This window comes from Suricata suricatta, chromosome 4 (genome assembly GCF_006229205.1).
Source record: "Suricata suricatta isolate VVHF042 chromosome 4, meerkat_22Aug2017_6uvM2_HiC, whole genome shotgun sequence".
NCBI lineage: Eukaryota > Metazoa > Chordata > Mammalia > Carnivora > Herpestidae > Suricata > Suricata suricatta.
The window spans coordinates 72,989,288-73,006,822 of record NC_043703.1 but is presented as its reverse complement, the minus strand read 5'-3'; the positions used below and the strand labels follow the sequence as shown (position 1 = coordinate 73,006,822).

The following is a 17,535-nucleotide window of genomic DNA, read 5'->3' as shown; positions in this document are numbered from 1 at the left end:
GAGAGAGAGAAAGTGAGAGAGAGAATCCCAAGCAGGTTCCATCCTATCAGTGCAGAACCTGACATGGGGCTCAGTCCCATGAACTGTGAGATCATGACCTGAGCGAAAATCAAGAGGCAGATGCTTAACCGACTGAGCACCTAGGCATCCCAGGTAATAATCATCTTTAAATGATCTTCCTCATCAGTTATTTGTTCATCTAAGTAAATAGTGGTTCTTCCCCCGCAAAGAATACAGTGATCTTTAAGTCTAATTTCTATTTTGAAGCCTGTGGATATTTGCTTTGCATTGCTACAGCAGTTTTTCAAAACCAGAGATTCTAAACTTTTCCAAGAATTCTAAAGATTCCCTGATACATTTTTTAAATGTTTATTTATATTTCAGAGGGGGAGGGAGTGAGAAAGGGGCAGAGAGAGAGAGAGAGGACAGATGATCTGAAGCAGGCTCTGCACTGACAGGAGAGAGCCCAATGTGGAGCTTGATCCCAGAAACCGTGAGATCATGACCTGAGCTGAAGTCAGACACTTAAATAACTTAGCCATGCAAGTGCCCCAAGATTTCCTGATACACTTTATTGCAATGTTCATGTTTCCACTTTTATTTTGTAACACATTACTGACAAAGTTAACTGCCTGGTGCTGGCAGTTTCTGCACCAGTATGCAGGTTGGAGAATTAGTATTTGTGCCGGACACAGGCACACCAGCCTCCACCTGTGGGTTCCAGTGCTGCCAAGAGGAGACTTCTGCCCTAAGCTGTTGCTGCTGCTGGCTCTCTGTAAACAAAGGCTAAAAAGTCTCCAGGTAGACGTTCCTCAAAAAGTTACTAACAGAACTACCCTACAACCCAACAGTTGCACCACTAGGTATATACACAAAGGATACAAAAATACCAGTTCAGAGACACATGTGCCCCGATGTTTACAGCAGCATTATCAACATTGGCCAAAATATGGAAAAGGTCCAAAAGTCCATTGAATGGATAGATGAATGGATAAAGAAGAGGTGATATATACAGATATATACCTACATACATATAATGAAATATTACTCAGCCATCAAAAAGAATGAAATCTTGCCATTTGCAATGACATGGATGGAGCTAGCGTGCATTATGCTAAACAAAACAAGTCAGTCAGAGAGAGACAACTACCATACGATCTCACTCAGATGTGGAATTTAAGAAACAAAACATGTAACAGGGGAAGGGAAAAAGAGAGAGGGAGGGGGGCAAACCATAAGAGACTGTCAATGAGAGAGAACAAACTGAAGGCTGCCGAAGGGGAGGCAGGGGCCGGGGGGGGGGGGGGGGAAGGGCTCACTGGGTGAGGAGTACTAAGGAGAGTACTGGTAATGAGCACTGAGTGTTACATGTAAGTGATGAACCACTAAATTCTACTCCTGAAACCAACACAACACTGTATTTTAACTAGAATTTAAATAAAAACTTGAAACAAAAAAAAGTACTTGAATAAAAAAAAATTCTCCATATATGATGATGAAAATTCAAATCTGTATGCAAGCACTGATGGCCTACTCGTACCCAGCATCGTATTGGGTGGAAAGGAAGATTTACCACAGATGTGTGATAAGCCTCTGAAAACCTCAGAAAGCAAAGCTAACACAAAAGAGAAAAAAACACACACAACAACTATTATATCGGTGAGCCAGATATAATAGTATAGATGCTGCTGAGGTCCAGAAGCAGCAGACTGTGTTGAATTGTGTTATCGGAAAGCTTTCAGCGGGCGCCTGGGTGGCTCGGTCAGTTAAGCATCCAACTTCAGCTCACGTCATGATCTCATGGTTTGTGAGTTTGAGCCCCGCTCATACTGTGCTCTTTGACAGCTCAGAGCCTACAGCCTGCTTTGGATTCTGTGTCTCCCTCTCTTTCTGCCCCCCCCCATCCTGTGCTCATTCAGGCTCTCTCTCAAAAATAAACAAACATTTTAAAAAAAGCTTTCAGAAGTTAATAGAACAAGTAGTCATAGAAAACAGACAACAAACGTGACAGGAGTCCTTTTCACCTGTGGCCAATATCAAAATCCAATCCTGACATACTGACTCCTGAAAGTACATCAGTAAGTAAACCTCCTACCAAGTCCTTAGTCCAATTTTGTTTGTAACCAGTATCAAGACTGTTAATAAGTGCACAGGGTTAGCCAACCCGAGCTCCTTGAGAGACGGCAGTAATTAGAGCTGCCTCAGCATGCATGGAGGCAGCAGCCAGCTTTTCTAAAGCCCTCACTGGACCCAATGCTTCAGAAAGAACTGTGGAGACACATCTCATTTAATTGTCACAAGCACCAGAGGAATCACGGTTATCTCCATTTTATTAATGAGGAAACCGAGGGTTAGAAAAGCCCACAAAAGTGCAAGCGTGTAACTATAGAGGCAGAAGATTTGGGCTCAAAACGTGGTTCTTGTAACTCCAAAGTCCGCGATTTTAAACCACTAGGCTCTAAATGTCCATCACCTGATGAGTGGATCAAGAAGATGTGGTATATATACACAATGGAGTATTACATGGTAATGAGAAAGAATGAAATATGGCCATTTGTAGCAAAGTGGATGGACCTCGAGGGTGTCATGTTAAGCGAAATAAGTCGGGCAGAGAAGGACAGAAACCATATGTTTGCACTCATAGGTCTGACAGGAAAACAGGAGAAACCTAATGGAGGACCAGGGGGAGGGGAAGAGGGAAACAGAGTTGGGGAGAGAGAGGGATGCAAAACTTGAGAGACTATTGATTACTGAAAACGAACTGAGGGTTGAAGGGGGAGGGGGGGAAGAGGTGGTGGTAATGGAGGAGAGCACTTGTGGGGAAGAGCAGTGGGTGTTGTATGGAAACCAATTTGACAATAAACTGCTTAAAAAAATAAACCACTAGGCTCTAGATTATCTTTGAAAGATACAAAGATGTATCTCAGACACAGCTCCATTGTTTTCTCTTTGAATCCACTCCCCAGCCATTCAGACTCATGAAAGTAAGGTGAGAGCTCTCTAACCAAAGGCTATTGCTTTTCTTGGAAAAGAAAATAGGCCCAGGAAGCCTCTCAGAAAACAAGTTATGTCAGCAGGGTCCTGGGTTTATACGAAAGTTCACTGACTCCATTTCTAGTTGGTGTCGCTGGCGCAGCCTCTAAGGGATGACAAGGGGTCCCAGTACTCAAAGGTGTCAGGGGACTGTAGGCTACATTCAGGCAACAGCCGTGTTTTGCTTTGCCCTTACAAAATTTTATACATTTGAGCCAACATCTATGCATCAAGATATTTCATATCAAACTGTCGGGAGCCGCCACGGTTCCTGGCTGCCTCAGGCAAGGATTATCACTCTCCAGGGAGTGAACCAGTAAACAAGATTTGCATCTGGAGGCTGGAGATTGCCATTTCCTGGTCAAAATAATTTTGGCGTCTGTCATGCTGGGCCAGACGTAGAGTGGCCAAGGTGCACAAAAGATCAAAATCGCATTTTGGATTATTCAGTGCTAGCTCCCCCTCCCCAGCATTGCAAAGGCAAGTCTGGGCGCTTCTTTTGATATTTCATGTGACTGTTACCTGGTAACCGATCCGGGTCAGTTCCCTGCCCCAAATCGCTATTTAAGAGACAATGATTTCTGGAGGGAGAAGAAGAAGAATAAAGGAGACAGAGGCTTGATCGGAAACAGTGTGTGCTGTCTTCACTCTCTGCGTCTCTCCCTCCTGCCCTGTTTTTCTCTCCCTCCCTCAGGAAAAGAACCCGCGAGGATTTTCCGCCCGGCTGGCCGGGGTGGGACACGACATCAAACTACAAAATTCTTAATTATCTTTTAAGAACAAAGAACCTGTTCCAACAGTGAACACTCATTTCTGAAAGTCAAGAATGCACTGCGTGTCCACTGCGTGGACTCCCCCTCCAGCCCATGTGTGCTGCCCCTCACTCTTGTCCTGTCCGATTCTTCCAGATGTTTGCAAGCCTTGCTTTAAGAAACTAGAGAGTTTGTTTCCCTTCTTCCTTCAAGTCCACCAGTTACTAAACATTTTTTTTTAATGGATGCAATTTAATATGACAGTTTTCTAAGAATCCAGTTATTCTGAGCCAAGAATCCTTCAAGGAAATTACAGACTTCTAACAAAAATAAGTTTCATTCTATAAGGATAAAAAGTCCCCTCCTAACAACAATGGCTATGTCTCATCTAGCTGGGGTTTCAGTCCCGAGCTGAGGAAACAGTGGAAGGCTCAAGAAAAACGAATAGTCCTTGGGTTGTCCGTCTGGAAAGAATGATTGGGTGCAATTTGGGAAGACAGTAAGAGAGCAGCCATTCTCCTTTGTGGTGCTGGGTCGGCTGAGCCCCTTTGCAGGATATACACTAAGTTACTGTAGTCATTGAGTTCACGGTTATCAACAAACACAGCAAGTCACACGAAAGCCAAAATATGGCAGAGCGGGCAAAAGGAGGGTATATGCATAGTATGTCTTCAAATATTTGCCAGGTGGATAAATGAGTGATTACATCATCCTCGGAGTCCTTAAATTACATTAATATCTAGTGTTCATGAAGGACATGTAAATGCTGCACCTCAAGCTAAGGTCTTCACAGAGATGACCTCCAGGCAGCCTCACAACAGCCCTATGAGGCTAAAACTATTATTATCCCCACTTTATAGACAAGAAGTTGATGTTTAAAGATGTTACATAGATCCTTCAAAAATAATCAACCCTTCATTGACTCTGGGTTCTCTTCCAGCTACACCCTATTTCTCTGCTCCCCTTCACACCAAAACTCTTTGGAAGGCTCCTCTGTACCCATTGCCCCCTCATCAGTGAGGGCTGACACATCAGCCTACCAAATGTATCCCAAATGTAGTGCCTCCCTCACCCTTCCCATTACATTCTAGAGCAAATCACCATTGTCTCTTGTCTAGACTTCTACAAAGGCTTCCTACCTGATCTCCTGACTTCCATTCAGTCCAGTCTCCACATAGTAGCCAACAGATATTGTTAAAACACAAATTAGATCATCTTACTCTCCGGCTTGAAACTGTACACATTTCTAATTGCAGCCTGACCAGCTCTTCATCCCCTAGCTTCTCTCCTTTGCTGCCTGTACTCCAATGACCCTGGCCTTCTGATTGTTTCCTCAAACATGGCATAGGCCCGACCAGGGCCACCGTGCTCACTATACTCCTTGCCTGGAACACTCATCCTAAGAACCACCCTCTTTCCATTTGCTTTGAAAGTCACCTCTTTAACAGGTGTTCCATTTAATTACCTTCTCTACCTCTTGGTATGCCTTTCTTTGTTTTTACTCTTAGCTGATTTTACTGATTTTACTGATTTACTTTACTGATTTTAATATCATAACACACAGTGATTTCCTTATTAATTTTATCTTCTCTACTTGTATATATATTTCATAAGGACAGAGAGTATTTTTTACTCCCAGATCCTAGATTTTCCTGGTATCTAGCAAGGATTCAACATTCATTGAATGAATAAATGTAGAATAAACAAGTGAGTGGAGACAACATTTAAGGGTATCCAGTGCACACTGACTCATTTTATCATATATGTTATTCTAAACAGAGCCAGCTACCATGAGGATTATGAAAAAAAATAATTTCAATTCCTTGTCCCCATTGAAGTTTGAATATGCACATCTAACAGTTAGTATCTCTACTTGTATTCCGCATACCTCCACCTCCACCCTAAGACATAATCATGCAGTAAAGTTAAGGGGGAAAGGGCCAAAAAAAGTGACATTGGAGGTTGGGGGGGAAAATAACTGAATATTCTTAATCAAAATATTTATGGATAAAGATATATTTAGAATACCTGTTCAACCATATTTGTAAAAACTTTGTATCAATTACCTATATTAATTGCAGTTTCTTGTTTATCTCCTGTCAAGACCCATATTTTTATGTTTGCTTCCAGTAGAGTTGTTATTGTTTCTGGAACACGCGCTTGAAGGTGATCTTCAATGGCTGTGGCACCAAGCAGCAGAAATTTCTAGATGTTTTTTGAAAGAGATATTTTTCATTACTAGTTAAGATAAAAAAAACATTTTAAAATGAAATAAATTGGGCACATTTTGGTAAAAGATATGCATTCTCCATATTATGTGAAGTCCCATACCTGTATACACACACATATACTTTTTTCTAGTCTCTTCCATGGGTCTGTTAGTCAGTCTATAGTTATGATCTACAAGTGATCATGACCACATTAAATTTCCATGCCTGAATTTCTTCATCTATTAACTGGAAAAGGTGGGCGGGGTTGGGGGCGGGGGAGAAGGGGAATGACTCATAGAATTATTGTGGGAGTTAACATTTAGAAAGTGAGTAGAATAATATCTTGCAGATTATAATTAGGGAATTAGGTCTAGAGAGGTAAGCCCCCTTCCTTTATTATTCTTCAAAAATTATTATCATCATTCTTGGTCTTCTATTCCTGTATGAATTTTAGAACAAACTGGTCAAGTTCTGTAAAAATCCTGTTGGGAGTTTTATGCACTTCCTATATGAGTTCCTGTATTACATTAAGTTCATAAGTTGCTTTGAGGAGAAGTACCACATTTAATAATACTGGCGTTTCCCATATATTCCATACACCCATCCATTGACAGAAGTCCTTACAAACAATTTCAAATTTTTCTCCATAAATTACTTAGCACCAGATGGTTTATTTTTTGTTTCTACTGTGAATTATTTCCCTATCACTATAGAGATTCAAACAGAAGTTCAAAGGTAGATAAAGAGGTTTATGTAAAACATAAATTATTTCCCAGAAGCCAGCACAGTATAAAGGTTCCAGGGTTTTTTTTACATTGCTATTAGTTGTTAAAGTGAAATTAAGATATAAAACAAGCTAATTCTGTGCTGATCAGTGGAATTGAAATAATTTGAGATACTATCATATATAAACTATAAATTAAACTTTAAAATAACCATAAAATTTTTAGTCTTCTTAATGACAGCTGAACATTCCAAGTCATATTAATCCTATTAGACATTATTTATTTTCATTCTGTTTTTGCCCCATTTCTACTATAATACCTTCAAGATATTTCTATATTGAAACTTTGGATTTTAATGTAAAATTTCCCACAACTAGCAAAAAGTATTTTCATTAATGATTTATGTTTCCAGGTATGAAACATGGAATTTAAAAAGAGTGCTTTAAACTTTTTCATGATAAAAACACTTAGCTAACAAGGAATAAAAAGGATCCCTTCCTGATTATGGCAAGAGGAGGGGGAAAGTAAACACTGTGAAATACTCCCAGATCATTCTGTTCTCCTCACAGGGGCCTGTACTGAAGGGAACCTACCTTATCAAAGATGTATCAACTTGGGCTCATCAGAGCCTATCAATCTGAGGCAAGGAGAATGCTCATCTCTAGTCCCTTCTAGTTTTGATGTGGGGGGAATAGAAATACACTTTCTCTCTCTCACTCGCTCTCTCAAAAACAAATAAACATAAAAGAAAAAAAAACCTCCCAGCAAACCTGGAAAAGGGAAGACTTCCTCAACTTAATAAAAAACATCTACTAAAAAGTCTATAGCTAATGTTGTATTTAATAGTGAGAAACTAGATGCTTCTGTCCTTAAGACAGGGAACAGGTAAGGATGTCCCTCGTACCACTCCTACTCACCACCATACTGGAAGTCCTAGCTAGTACAGTAAGACAAGGAAATAAGAGGTAAAAGGCCTGGAAAGAAGAAATAAAAATGGCTTTATTTGCAGGTGACATAATTGTTTATGTGAAAAATTCTAAAGAATCAACAAATGGAACTAATGAGTGATTATAGCAATATTATATGTGCATAATATACAAAAATCAATGAAAATTGGAATTTGAAATAAAATAACAATACCATTTACTTTAGCATCTAAAGGGTGTATATAAGTATAAATTTAACAAAATATTTACAAGATGTATATGAGGAAAACTACAAAACTCTGATGAAAGAAATCAGAGAAGACCTAAATGAAGGGGAAGATCTGGGGTGCCTGGGTAGTTCAGTCGGTTGGGCGGCCAACTTCAGCTCAGGTCCTGATCTCACAGTTGGTGGGTTCAAGCCCCACATTGGGCTCTGTGCTAACAGCTCAGAGCCTGGAGCCTGCTTCAGATTCTGTGTCTCCCTCTCTCTCTGCCCCTCTCCCACTCACACTCTGTGTCTCTCTATCTCAAAAATAAATAAGCATTTAAAAATTTGAAAAAAAAAAAGAAGAAGGGGAAGATCTATCAAGTTCATGGGTGGGAAACCTCATGGTTCACAGTTGGTACTGTTGTGATGTCAGTTCTTTTCAGTTTGCTATATACATTCAATGTGATCTCTATCTCAATCACAGAGAGTTATTTTGTGGATATCAATAAACTGATTCTAAAGTTTTTATTAAAAGACCAAAGACTTAGATTAGCCAAGATAATATTGAAGAAGAGCAAAGTCAGGGAGCTGACATCACCCAATTTCAAGAGTTACTATAAAGCTACAGTAATCAAGGTAGTGTGTCATTGCTCAAAGAATGGACAAATAGGCCATTGGAACAAAACAGAAAGCCCAGAAATAGATCCACGCAAATACAGTCAACTGATCTTTGACAAAGCAACAAAGGCAATTCAGCAGAGAAGTCCTTTTCAACAAATAGTGCTACAAGTGGACGTGCACATTTACACAATACAATGAATCCAGACATGACCTTACACTTTTCATACAAATGAACTCAAAATGGATCATAGACCTGAATGTAAAATGCAAAACCATAAAACTTCTAAGACAAAAGGAGAGAATTGAAACAACTTTGGGTTTGTTGTTGGTTTTGTTGTTGTTGTTCTTTTTAGATACCAAAAGCATGATCCACAAAAGAAAAAATTGATATTTAGACTTTATGAAAATTAAAAACATGTTCTGAGAGGGGCACCTGGGTGGCTCAGTCAGGTAAGCATCCAACACCAGCTCAGGTCAAGATCACACGGTTGGTGAGTTTGAGTCCTACATCAGGTGAGCTTGAGCCCTGCTTCAGGTGAGCTTAACTCCTGCTTGGAGTAAAAATGAGCCCCACTTCATTGTGGGATTCTCTCTCTCCGCCCCTCACTCACTTGGAACCTTCTCTCTTTGAAAAACAAAACAAAACAAAAAAACATGTTCTGTGAAAACGACTATTAAGATAATAAGAAGACAATCAACAAACGGGGGAAAAATACTTTTAAAACCCATCTCTGATAAAGGACTTGTAACCAAATACACAAAGAACCCTTAAAACTTGACAGTAAGAAAATCAACAATCTAATTAAAAAGTGGGCAAAAGGTTGAAGCAGACACCTCAGCAAAGAAGATACACAGTTATCACCAGGCCTATGAGAAGATCACATATCATCAGAGAAATGCACACTAAAACAACAGTGAGGCACCACCACACACCTATCAGAATGCCCCAAATCCAAATGCTGGCAAGAATGTGAAGCAACAAGAAGTCTTACTCGTTGCTCGTGGGAATTCACAGCCATTTTGGAAGACAGTTTGGCAGCTTTGAAAAGCTAAACATTGTGTTACCACATGTTCGGGGAATCATGCTTCCTGGTATTTACCCTAATGATCTGAAGACTTACATCTACACACACACACAAAAATAGCCTTAAAATTTATAACAGCTTTCTTCATAATTCCCAGAATTTGGAAGCAAACCAAGATGTCTTTCAGTAGGTGAATGGATAAACTGTGGTACATCCACACAAAAGAGTAGTATTCAAAAAATAAAAAGAAATGCACTATCATCATTAAAGGACATGAAGGAATTTAAATGCATATTCCTACGCAAAAGCAGCCAATCTGTAAAGGCTACCTACTTATGATTACAACTATATGAACTTCTGCAAAAGGCAAAACTGAGGATGAGGAGTAAGTCAAAAAAACAAGGTCAGTGGTTGCCAGCGGCTCAGGAGGAAGGGGAAGAATGAATAGGTGAACACAAATCTGTAAGGCACTGAAGCTTTTCTATATGATACTGCAGAGTGGATAGTGACATGCATTTATCAAAACCCACAGAACTGCACAACAAGAGCAAATTCTAATGTAAACCATGGAGTTAATAATGTATCAATATTGGTTCATCAACCGTAACAAATGTACCACACTGATGTAAAATGTTAATCACAGAGGAAACTGGGCAAGGGGTAGAGAAGGAGTATATGTGAACTGTTTATACACTGTGAGTGAAAGGGAAGGGATGGTAGTAAGACATGGATGAATATATCTGACCATTTTCAGTGTCATTTTAGCATCACAGAGCCTGTCATTTGCATAATGACTCAGGCTACAGAGACATCCTAGTCACACTAAACAAAGTCATTGAGTTTTTTTGACTCCTGTACTTCTTAATATTCTTTTTTTTATGTTTATTTGAGAGAGAATGGGAGACACAGATTCTGAAGCAGGCCACAGGCTCTGAGCCGTCAGCAGTGTGATGTGGGTGTAAGCTCACAAGCCACAAGATCATGACCTGAGCCAAAGTCAAGTGCTTGACCAAATGAGCCACCCAGGCACCCCAGAGTCCTGCACTTTTTAAACTCAAAGTCATGGAGAGAAAATCCAGTTTTTTGTTAAATAGTACAATAGTGCTTTGTTAAAGTGTCTAAAACTGATTAGGTTTCCATTTAGACTTTCCAAGTACTGTATGCAGCTTGTTGCTAGCAACGGGTACACAGGGAGTCTTTAAAATATAATATGGCACTCACCCAGGTCAAAAACCACCAAGACCAGATGGGAAAAACTGGCCCATGATAGCCCTCTTACCATTTTCTTACCAACCCTTGAAGTTTAAGGAAAAGAATACCAAGCAGTCCACATCATGTCCTGCCAATTACAAAGTTACCTACATTCATTGGAAGCAGAGAAGCCTAAAATATTCAACCCCCAATATTTCATTCATCTATTCAACTAATACTTTCTAAACACCAACTGTTTGCCAGGCACTGTGTACATGCTGGAGTCTCAGCTGATGACCTCCAGTGATAACGCCGGATAACATGAGTGAGCCAGTCAGCTTGAGGGTCCCCACTCCTTGACCTTGCCACCCACCTCACATACCTGGCAAAGGCAAATGTACTTGTTTTTTTTTTTTTCTCATCCTATGAATTCCTTACTCTTTTCCCACTTATGACTTACAGACTGAAACTTAAAACTAAAATATAAAACATATCAGTTTGGTTGAAAAAGAATAGCATAATAATGCTTGTCCAGTCTTGAACTGTTGAAACTGGAACTTGAAAAGTTCCAGAGGCCAATTTTCAACTGCCCCAATTTCTTCCCAATGGGTGGGAGCAGCAGACGAGTTGCTGGGAACATAAGGAAGAGGAGGGTTACATAAATCAGTTAGTCTCTTTGCTGTGCTGTCAACAGATGCAGAGGACCACCCATGGGAGCTACTGCAGCACATTCATGCACTTGGTGTAAAGCAAGGTTAGGTTCCTAATCTTTCAACATAGGACTTTGAAAAAAAGATGGACCCAATGATGTCAAGAAACCCTCCCCTCCTCCAGTCTAAATCTGCTCTGGTGGTGCTCCTGCAGGAATGAAATGCAGAGTTCATGGAATCAAATGACAAAAGAACCCAAGTCAAGAAACTAAGAATGAACTCAAGAATACAGGTGTGCTGGTTCAAAGGGGCACACGCACCCCAGTGTTCATAGCAGCACCACTGACAACAGCCAAAGCATGGAAAGAGCCTAAATGTCCATTGATGGATGAATGCATAAAGAAGAGGTGGTGTATATATAAAATGGAGTATTAATCAGCAATTAAAAAGAATGAAATCTTGCCATTTGCAACTCTGTGGATAAAACTAGAGGGTATCGTGCTAAGCAAAATTAGTCAGAGAAAGACAAATATCATATGACTTCACTCACATGAGAACATTAAGATACAAAACAAATGAATATACGAAAGGGAAGCAAAAATAATGTAAAAACATGGAGGGGGGCAAAACACAAGAGACTCTTAAAATATGGAGAACAAATAGAGGGTTGCTGGAGGGGTTGTAGGAGGAGGGATGGGCTAAGTGGGTAGGGAGCAATAAGGAATCTACTGAAATCACTGTTACACTATATGTTAACTAACTTGGATGTACACTTAAAATTAATTCATTAATTAAAAAAAGAATGGACCCAGGAACCATAAAATCTCTAAGGTCACAACAAGCAAATTCACAATGACTCTCAAGTGACACTCAACAGTCTGGGGTGCAAGATAGCCCCTGGAACAGTAACCACAAGAGAAGAGCACAACAAAAGTAACTCCATCTACGTAACGAAACACCATGGACTAATCCCAGAAAATAACAGGAGAATATTCAGTGGTTTGGAAAAGTATCCCAATTTATTGCAAAGCAAAAATGTTCATGATTCAAGCAGTATTTTCATGGGGACAATTAGATGGAGATTTTTTTTGGTGGGGGGCATGGAGATTTTTATTTTTAATTTTTATGGGAAAAATGTGTGTATGTGTATTAAATACGTACATTGGAGCACCACATATACAATACATATATGTGAAGAAAGAGACTGGGAGATTAGACACTAGAACTTAGTCATTAGCCCAATGTTACAGATGATTACTATTTACTATTCTAAATAGTAGATATATGTAAAAAAACATTTCTTTTGGAATGGGAAAAGTTATTTAAAAAAAAAAAAAAGAATAAAGGGGGTGCTTGGGTGGCTCAGTTGGTTAAGCATCTTACTTCAGCTCAGGTCATGATCTCGTGGTCCATGAGTTTGAGTCCCACATCGGGCTCTGTGCTGACAGCTCAGAGCCTGGAGCCTGCTTCAGATTCTGTGTCTCCCTTTCTCTCTGTCCCTCCCCTGCTCATGCTCTGTCTCTCTCTCTCTCAAAAATAAATAAACATTAAAAAACTTTTTTAAATAAATAAAAATTTAAAAAAGGATAAGGTTGAAGTGATTAGTATATGATTTGGAAAAAGAAATATTTTGAATATTGTACAAGATACATTTTATGAATTCTCAGTATAAGATTTATACTTCTGAAGAAAAAGATAATTTAACTGAGTTTTTGAAATTACATCAAGACACGAAAACATTGCTAAGTTGCATATTTTCATATATTTAACTTGGCATGTAGAGTACACATGAGTTATGTTACCTTTTCAATATTATCATAACATTCTTCCAAATTCTGCATTCTGTCTTGTATAACTGTACTTGCTTTTTTATACTCAATCAACCACTGTTGATATTCTTTCTCAGTTAAATCTGTATAGGCAATGCAGAGAGTTCTCAGCCCTGTAAGAAAGAATGGAATAAACCTGATCGGGGAGGAGTAGAGAATTTGAAAAAAAATCCAAAAGTGTTTTTAGAAGTCATGGGAATGTGAAGTCCGTCACATGGCCCCACCTGACCTGTCCCTGGCTACCTTACTGATCTTATGTCCTCCCCTCCACATTGCGTTTTGTCCTGTCTACTGGTCTTCTTACTTGCACTTGTTCTGCCCTTGAACTGGAATACTTGCCCTGGAAAGCCACGTGGTTCTCTTTTCCTTCCCTTCCTTCAGTCTCTGCCTAACTCACCCTATAACTGTCCACTCTGTTCCCCCTTATCCTGCCTAAATTTTCTCCATAGCACTTATCACCCTCCTGACATTACCTATTATTGGCTAATTCCTTCTAGGCATGAGCTATGTTTTGTTCACCTCGGTCCTGAAAGCTTGCACCAGTGCATGACACTTAATAAATACTCAATAGTTAGTTGTTGAAGGAAGGAAAAAAGAATGGGGTTTTGGTTTTTCAACTTCAAAGTAAGCCAAATAATTGTTAAAATAACAGAATACTAATTTAAACCCCATTTTGCAAAAACTTATTGGAAAAAAATTTGGGAGTCATATTGTGCTCTAATATTCTAGGCTAACCCCTGAAAAACATTCAAATAGTTGAGGATCCCCTAGAAACTAACTCTATGCAGACAAGCTATCGATGTTGTTATTCTGTTTTGAGCTCCATTACAATACACTTCCATGTGCTTCTACCCATTGTAACCTGCCTACAGGCATATATTTTTAAGATGGCAGTAAAGGCCCAAAGTGCAACCTTGCAAAATACCAAGACTTCCAGGCAAGACACACAGCTGTGGGAAGCAGAAGCTTATAAACTAAAAGGATAAAGTGAAATACAGCTTCCAGATACTATTAGCTTTACTCTTAAATGATATGACACCTTGCTTTTTCACAACTTCTATAAACCTTTTAGTGAATACTGTTCTTATTCAAAATTCACTCATGAAAAGTTATGTCTTTTTTTTAATTAAAAAATGTTTTAAATATTTATGTTTGAGAGAGAAACAGACAAAAGGCGAGCAAGGGAGGGGCAGAGAGAGACTGAGACACAGAATCTGAAGCAGGCTCCAGGCTCTGAGCTGTCAGCACAGAGCCCAATGTGGGGCTCGAATTCACAAGCTGTGCGATCATGACCTGAGCCAAAGTCAGATGCTCAACCGACTGAGCCACCCAGGCGCTCCTTGAAATTTTATTTCTTAAGAGATGGATGGTAAGTGAAAATCAGAAGGATAATAAGAGAATGGCAGGAAAACATAGATTATGTCTATGCACAAAATAATTAACTTTGAAATGTACCACACATACTAGAAAAGCCTGAGCTATATGCACAAAATAACTAACTTTGAAATGTACCACACATACTAGAAAAGCCTCTCTTTTTCTCCATTACGGGCCAAGTTCCCTGAACAACAAATAGCAACAGATAATAGTCGTCTTTGAAGACACTGCTTTTGGAAGACAGGAAGAACTTCACAGTAGAAATATACTTTTTACTGTTTGTTCATAAGCGTAAAACATGTGGAGAAAGGAAGAAGGAAAACTAATAATGTCTCAACATGTGTTCAAAGAACCATTTACTTTTAAGCAAACAGAAGGCCTTACAAAGTCACATATATGAGTGAACCTTGCCTATCTACGGGCCAAGCATCAGTGACATACATTCAGTTTATAATTTCAATATTTAAGAACATCATTTCAAAAGGAAACAACATTCTAAACAATTTTCACTTACCTTCTTTGGCAAAACATTCCAGATGGGTTAATGTCTCGTTCACAAAGAGAGAGTCATCTGAAAGTCTCTTATAAATCACTGTATCCTATTAAAAAAAAAATAGATCCTGTGACTAACATTGATCTAAGCCTGGCAGTCCAAACTCTAACTGCTGCATGATAATTTTATTGTTACATATAATAATGTGAAGGAACTCAAGCAGTCCTGGGGAAGGCACAATTCCAAAGAGGATACGTTACATACAGAGGAGAAGAGGTAACTGATTTTTCACTAAGACAATGCAAGTGATAAGCCAGTAAAGCACAATCTTTACAGAACTGAAAGAAAAAACTGTCAACCTACAATCCTATATTCAGCAGAAATTTATTTCAAAATGAAGGTGAGAGAAAATAAAGAGGAAATAAAAATATTTTCCAGACATACACAGTCTGAGAAAACTTACTGCCAACAGATGCATGCTATAAGATCTGGTGAAGCAAATCTGTCAGACAGGAGATTATAGCAAACAGAAACATGGGTCTGAAGAGCACCGAAAATGTTATCATGACATGAGTGTGTGTCACACACAACATTTTTCTTGTTACTTATTTTATTTAAAAAGGATAATTACTTGAGCAAAATTAATAACAACATAGTGTGAAGTTTATAACATTTATAAAATTAAAATGTCTGACAAGGGCACAAAGATTGGGTGGAGAGAGATGCAAGTACAGAATCGTAAGGTTCTTATACTATATGTGAAATAGTATATAATCCCTCCAAGACAGAATGTAATATATTAAAGATGCCCACTACAGGACCTAAAGCAACTAATAAAATTTTAAGAAGGAGAGAGATAGGAATAAAAAATACTCAAGTAATTCTTGGAATAAAGGAAAAAAGAACTGGAACAAATAGAAAATAAATGACAAAATGATGTATTTACACCTAGCTGTATCAGTAAGCACACATATAAATGGATTAAATATCCAGTTAAAAGGCAGAGATTTCTGGGATGGATAAAAAACACACAAACCAACTACATGCTTCCTACAAGAATCATACTTTAAATGTAACAACACAAATGGGTTAAAAAGAAAGAAAAAGATATACCATAGCAACACTTAGCAAAGAAGCCTGCAATGGCTATGTTACAACCAGACAACAAAGAATCAGAGTGGAAATAAATTGGCAGGGATAAGGAAAATCATTTTGCACTGATGAAAGCATCAATTTTATCAAGAAGAATAAGCAATCCTCAATGTTTATACATCTAATGACATAGCTTCAAAATGAAGCTTAAACTAATAGAAGCAAATGCATGAAGGAAAAACTAAATGAACCTGAAGATGAAAATCACAAATCCACACACAATGATATTGAGGATTTTAATATCCCCCTTTTAATCATTGATAGAACAAGCAGACAAAGAGTTATCAAGGATATGAAAGATTTGAATGACCACTTAACTAATAGTTATAAACTATTTTACCTCCAAAACAGCAGAATACTAAGGCTTTTTACATGCATATAAGACATTTAGCATTAGGTAGGTCATAATATGAGCCATAAAACAAGTCCCAGTAAAATAAAGGATTCAAGTTACATAAAGGATGTTCTCCACTAAGATGGAATGATCTTATAAGTCAATTAAAAAAATAGCTCTGGCAAATGCCCAAATATTTAAAAACACACACTTAAAAAGAACCCAAGGGTCAAAGACGAAATCAAAACTTAAAATATTTTGAATGAATGAAGATGAAAATGCAGCACCTCAAAATTTATGACATGCTGCTAATGCAGTAATTAGGAAATGTATAGGATTAAATGTATTTTTTTTAAAAGGTCTCAAATCAAGTTCTGCCTTAAGAAATTATAAAAAGACTGAGGCACCTGGGTCACTCAGTCAGTTGAGTGTCTAACTCTTGATGTTGGCTCAGGTCACGACCCCAGGGTGGTGGGACTAGCCCCACATTGGGCTCTGTACTAAACGTGAAGCCTGCTTAAGATTCTCTCTCTCCCTCTGCATCTCTCCCTTGCTCACACTCTCTCTCCCTCTCTCTAAAATAAAAAAATAAAATGAACCTAGAAAAAGAGGAGCAAATGAAATCACAAGTAGGCAAAAGAATGGGAATAATAAAGAGTAGAAATTAATGAAATAGAAAACAGAAACATTGAAAAAAATCAAATCTGAAAGCACTTTCTTCAGGAAGATCAATAAAACCAAAAACTAGCTAGCCTACCCTCCAGTCCAGATGGCTTTCTGATAAATTTTAGCAAACATTTAAAGAACAAATAATGCCAATTCTACACACATTTTTTCCAGAACTGAAAGGAAGGAATACTCCCCATTAATTTCCCAAGCCCAGCATTAAAAATCACACAAAGGGATTACAAAAAGAGAAAATTAAAGATCCCTGTCCCTTTTGAAAACAGATGCAAAAATTATAAATAAAATTTTAGGAAATTGAATCCAACTGTACATAAAAAGGATC

The 17,535-nt window shown here is 38.5% G+C and overlaps 1 protein-coding gene across 1 annotated transcript in view; it reads right to left on the bottom strand.

The window, feature by feature from the left end:
• Positions 1–17,535, bottom strand: part of LOC115290604 (phospholipid-transporting ATPase IB-like) — a 190,457-nt gene that overhangs the window by 94,217 nt on the left and 78,705 nt on the right. The window contains exons 23-25 of the mRNA XM_029938483.1: positions 15,062–15,146; positions 13,144–13,283; positions 5,852–5,990 (exon numbers count right to left, since the gene is read on the bottom strand). Of these exons, the coding sequence (XP_029794343.1) occupies positions 5,852–5,990; positions 13,144–13,283; positions 15,062–15,146 (364 nt within the window). The remainder of the gene's footprint in view (positions 1–5,851; positions 5,991–13,143; positions 13,284–15,061; positions 15,147–17,535) is intronic.